The sequence below is a fragment of the Aplysia californica genome, unplaced genomic scaffold (genome assembly GCF_000002075.1).
Source record: "Aplysia californica isolate F4 #8 unplaced genomic scaffold, AplCal3.0 scaffold00698, whole genome shotgun sequence".
In the NCBI taxonomy this organism is placed as follows: domain Eukaryota; kingdom Metazoa; phylum Mollusca; class Gastropoda; order Aplysiida; family Aplysiidae; genus Aplysia; species Aplysia californica.
The window spans coordinates 230,541-236,454 of record NW_004797968.1 but is presented as its reverse complement, the minus strand read 5'-3'; the positions used below and the strand labels follow the sequence as shown (position 1 = coordinate 236,454).

The window sequence follows — 5,914 nt, the reverse complement described above, 5'->3', positions numbered from 1 at the left end:
TTTACATGTTATTTTACAAAAAAATACATGAAAACAAAACAAAGACAAAAACAAGTGCAAAGCCAGAATCAAAACCCAAATCAAAATTAATAAGTAGGAACACAGACGCACTCACATGTTATTTTTTTTAGGTGGGTTGGTTGAAAAGGGGGGGAGGGGGGTTAAGGGGGGTCTGCGTACTCGCACTACAGTTTTGAGCATGGTGTTTGTGAACAGCCAATCAGTACTGTGCATGTTTGTGGTGTGTCGGCCTTCTCCTTCCCCTGTTACGCACATGTCCTCCATTTACTCCAGTCCAACATACCAGATCGACGATTTTATTTATATAAGGCATCACTGGCTGAACAGGCATTGGCGCAGTCTTACAACTAATTCTAATTCAACGTTGAGTACATCGTTTCCAAAACATGAGCGTTCGTATCCAGCTCTCACATCTAATTTCAATAGTACTTTAAAAATGTAATATCATGCATTACTTGCCTTATAAATTCCTGCTGTTTTGCATTTGCCATGATGTTCTTTCCACCAGCCATAAAAATGTCTTGAAATTCCTGTAGCAAAGGGAAAGAAAGAAAGTATAAATAGAATGGTAAAGCACAGAAACTGAGCTGATCCAATCCATATCATGTGGAAAATAGTTACTTAAGTTGCAAAACGTAATTTTCTTCCTGAACAGAATATTCTAACGAGACACATTGGCTTCCTTTAAATATCGGATTTAACTTCTATAGTTTGTATGTAATAGAATATGTGACGATGATTGGTTAGTACAATTCGTTAACAAAGTAGACCATCCACACTCTTTGTAGTGATACGTCATACCCATAATGAAATAAAGACAAGATATGTTAAAACTCATTGAAAACTCAAGAAACACAGAACACAAACGCTCTCACACACTCATACACTCTCTCTTTCTCTCTCTTTCTCTCTCCTTAGACCCCCTCTATCTCTGTCTCTGTCTCTCTGTCTTTCTGTCTCTCTCTGTCTCTCTCTCTCTCTCTCTGTCTCTCTCTTTTTTTTCTTTCTCTCCCGGACAAAATGAATAGATAGATAGATAGATAGATAGATAGATAGATAGATAGATAGATAGATAGATAGAGTTTGTCAAGAATGAATGGAAAGTATAACTGATTCGTTTAAAAAAGGTTTGGAATACCTACCTCACCAGAAATACTGAGCAATTCCACTTCTGTTTTTGAGCAGACTGTGGCTTGTCTCTTTGTGTTTGAAATCACTGCTAGCTCCTACGAAAATATCAACACAGCGATTGACGTGTACATGCTGAAAGGTAGCAATCTTTGTTCTATGTCTACTCTTTAATCAAATAATTCCTCCAAACAAAAGCCAAAAGCCCAGTTGGACTTACAGGGAATGGAGTGTGTTCATGAACAAGTAGCATTTATGTTAAAACTGATCAGTTTAACTGCTAACCGGCAAGCTAGGGATAGCATAACTTCATCTACGTTTCTGTTTGAGTTAATCCTTTTTAAAATTTTGTTACAGAGCTTTGTTTATTTGGGCACACCTATCGCCCCACAATAGCCGGGCAGTTTATTTGAAGGACTGGTACTGCACTGCGAAGGGCATCACGCCTTTACTTCTCTCAGTTGTTTCCTGTCGACATATTTATTGTCAGGAAAGAAAACTTGACAGAAGAAATCGTAACTAGACAAAAGTCGGACACATACAGTAAATAGGATGCAGTATAACATTATTGGCACCCCATTCACTGTTGGCAAAAATAAAGTTTGTCTCTTCCTGTGTCTATTTTGAGAAAACAGCATGCACTCTTTAAGGACGTAGCGCGCACATAATTTGTCCGATTAGAAGCAGACCGAATGCAATGTTGTGACACGCTTCGAATCATCGTATACAAATAAGAAACACGCATTTGCATAATTCATAGTTTACATGGTGTTGCCTGCCTGTTTAAGCGTCAGATAAAGGAAGCAGAATTTTAAAATTCTGTGAAAATAACGAAGTTATATTTCTTTTTTAAATTGCACACAAAACGGCGCGTATTTAAGCGTTGTCCAATGACCAGAATGCCCGTCTCCAAAGAGCATTTCTGAAAAGTTGTGAGCACGTTTTAAATGATAAGTACGAATTGTCCACCAAAATATCTAGGAAAGAAGAAATATTCATTTGGTATACGAAGACACAGTTGTAGAAGACAGTCATCATAAATGAGGAAGAAAAAAAAAGGGGGCAAAAATGTTGCATTTAGTTAGTAGAAGTCTCCACTCCTAAGATTTTAAGTCCATGCGCAGTGAAGGCTTACCCCGAAGGACATTCCTTTGTCAAGCTGAACCAATGTTCTGGACGTCCCGCTCTTTTCATCAAACGACGTTACCAAAACTGTTGAATAAAAATGTGTCATTTAAAAATTATTTAGTACTGGAAGAGTATAAAGATTTACTGAGCGCAAACTGAAAATGTGTGAGGTCTGTAACTTGACAAGTCATTCAGTTGAAAGAGCCATCCTGAACAGAATTTAGGTACGGAAAATACACGCCACACCAATACACTACTGTCATAGTGAGATTTCGATTCCTTTGATTTGTGGCTTAGGTCTTCCCAAGGGTTTGACATTAGGATGGTGTTTCACGTGTCAATTTGTTCAATAGTCTTGCTAGAATTAGCTAGAAATTTACGTTCATGCACTTATTAACTATTATTTTTGTAGATGGACGTTTTCTACAGATAACCTCGAGTTTGCTCAATCCAAAATACTTCAAAAATACCCTTCAGATAACGGCACTCAGACAACACCTGCCGTCATCTCCAACATCTGCCTGTTCTTAAAGTCGGTTCATAACTGTTAACGAAGTTATTTTCAGACATATTATGTGCATTCTTAGTGTGTTGCGCGAAATAAAACTGGATGCGAAGGCTTGGGTCTCTTTTTGACACATGGAATCTTTTAACGTATAACGTTTTCTGTGTGCCTCATTATAAGTTTGATTGAAATGCGCCTCTGGTAGTTCCAGGTTCTTTCCTATTCCTCTTGTGTCTCTTTTTGTTTGTTTATATTTGTAAAGTGTTTTACGGCGCTCGCAACTGCATAAGGTCATATGAGCGCGCGGGACACACCTAATATTTTCAGGTGGTAGGAAATTTTGAATTTTGCCCGGGTGGCGGCCGAAGCCGACTCTTATCGATTTTAGACCACCAAGGGATCTTTAACGTGCGCAACTTGCACACGGGCCCTCCGAGATTTTTCGCCCTTGTCCGAGAAGGCTAGGTGTAGATCTTTCCTACCAGAAGATCAGGGGTGTGGCAGAAAGACAGCAGTAAGGAGGAGCCAAAGAGTAGCAGTAGATCTTGTGTCTCTGTCTATCTTTCTGTTACCTGGCACCAGTTGACCTGTTTTGTGTTAATGAGTTTCTTTAGCTTTAAAATAAAAGTAACCATGACTCTGTGTATCATCGATTGTTCAGGTATCATTTACAATGTGCTGTTGTTTCAACACTCCTAGACTATTAATGTGGACGGTCGATACGCAAAAAAAAAATGCGTTTCATCAAATCTTCTCAGAAAAAAATGTGTTTCATCTGATCACATTGGAAATAAATGCGTTTTAACAAATCTAAAATGCTAATTTATTTTTTAAAAAGATGGCTTTCGACCTGTAGAATTCATTAGTGGAATAAAAAATGTTCACGTCAAATGAAAAAAAAACCCCAACGTTTTATTAGATCACGGCAGTTTTACTGGCATAAAGAAGGAAAGAAACAAGGGAAATAATCTTCATTAAATTAACCATTGAGCGATTTTACGTTCATTACCTGCCCCTGATAGAATGAAGTAAAAAGAACTCGGAGGATCTCCTTCTCGTAAGACAACTCTGCGAGGCTCGAATCTGAAACAGACATTAATTTTCTCAAAGATTGTTCACTGGTATTCCAAACTCATATTTAAGAAATGAAACCAAAAAATACCTATTGGAACATTCACAAAGCGCCTAAAAACTAGATGCTTTGTGGTTAAAGGGAGTGTATTATCTTGTGAACAATCTGTGCGTCTCTCAAGAAATAGAAAATACACAAGGGGGCAGTATTTTATATTTCAGTAAGTGCTCCACAGTGTAATAAACGAGTGGTGACAAAAACACACGTTTAGCAGAACAGGCAAACTACTCATGGATGACTTCAAAGAATCAATATGTTAAAAATAAAGGCTTTAAAATTGGCGAGTTTGAATACTGTCTCGTCTTCCTAAATTCAGCACATTTCAAATTAAGAACCCAACAACTCACGTCTCAAAGCCTCCGACCCGGCACAGCTGACGTTGCATCTTCTTTGGATACTCTGCAAAGGCTGGGATATTCCGCAGCGCAACTAGAAGCTGGGGGTTGAGGGCGGGATGTGCGTATGAGATTTTACTGGAAATTATGCCTTACTTTATTTGTTAAAGAGACAGAGTGACTCAGACGTGACATTATGACAAATGATATGAGGCACACACTATGACACACAATGTGTGACATGCATTATGATACCTATCACTTTTTTTCTTTGTCTTGGCCATTGATTGACTGGTAAAGGAAACCACCAGAGGACACAGGAGTGGTCTACAGTGGACCCCATGGACACAGTTGGACGATCTGGACTTTGTGAACGACTTGGTGCTTTTGTCGCACACCCAGGAACGGATGCAAGAAAAGACTTCAGTTTTAAAAAAGCTTATCACAGTCTGTTGGATTGAGGATCCACCCCGGAAACTAAAAAGTCCTAAGGATACATGCACAACGAAAGGAGCAGGTCACAACAGAAGGAAATGCACTAGAAGACGTTGAATCCTTCTGCTAACTTGGGAGTATAATTGGCAGAGAGGGAGGAACAGGTGCTGAAATAAAGCCCCTTGGAAAGGCACAGGCTGCTTTTCTATCTTTGAATAGGATTTTGAGGACCAGGGATATCTCACTTCGAGCAAAAGCTGAAGATTTTCAATTCAAATGTGAATGTTGTATTGATAAGAGACACGGAGCTCATATCAGATCAGACTTGCATAAGCAGGATCCAGGTTATCTTGAACAAGTGTCTACAAGAAAGTTACTGAGGATCATCTGGACTGACAAGGTCACCAACGAGGAAATGTAAAGAAAAACGAGACAGATCCCTGTGAGAGATGAGGTAAGAAGAAGGCGGTGGCTATGGATTGGACATAGCTGTCAGGAAGTCAGGTAGCTGCATAACAAAGAAAGTATTGGATAGGAATCCACAGTGTAAAAGATCAAGAGGAAGACCGCGTGAGACCTGGAAAAGAATCACAGAGACTGATGTACAGGAAAGGGGGAAGACATGGAATAACATCAAGAGTCTAGCCCAGGATAAACAAGGGTAGAAAGTGTTTGTTCGTGGCCTATACTCTAATGCAGGGTGAGAAAGGCAATGATGATGGTGATGATTATGATGAATAATTTGTTACTGACACTATGAAACACAACATGTGACAAACATTATGGCACACAATATATGATAGACACTATGACACACGATATATAACAGACACAATGACACACAGTGTGCGGCAGGCAATATGAAGTATAAGATGTGAAATAGTATAGTCTTAACTATTAAGTTATGTAAGAGATCATGGTGAGGGGTACTTGCGAGTTCAACATCTAACTCAGAGAGGATTGAGCCAAATAGAACATTCATGTAAGTGCCTTTCCCAAGAACACAATGTGGGACCAAGTTGGGGTTTGAACCCCAGAACCCGCAATCTAACTATTACAGATCCAGTAGCCTAACTGCTAGACCACCGACACCCTCTAGTACAAGACGTGATACTCCGTGACGTATGCCTTAAGTAGGGAAAGCTTTTCTGAATTCTCATAATATTAATAAGAGAATCTATCTATCTATCTATCTATCTATCTATCTATCTATCTATCTATCTATCTATC

General features: G+C 39.1%; 1 protein-coding gene across 1 annotated transcript in view; it reads right to left on the bottom strand.

Annotated features, from left to right (window-relative positions):
• Positions 1-5,914, bottom strand: part of LOC118478584 (cyclic nucleotide-binding domain-containing protein 2-like) — a gene marked incomplete in the record, with an annotated part of 42,345 nt that overhangs the window by 6,730 nt on the left and 29,701 nt on the right. The window contains 5 exon segments of the mRNA XM_035972454.1: positions 481-551; positions 1,164-1,247; positions 2,285-2,361; positions 3,792-3,865; positions 4,262-4,350. Of these exon segments, the coding sequence (XP_035828347.1) occupies positions 481-551; positions 1,164-1,247; positions 2,285-2,361; positions 3,792-3,865; positions 4,262-4,350 (395 nt within the window).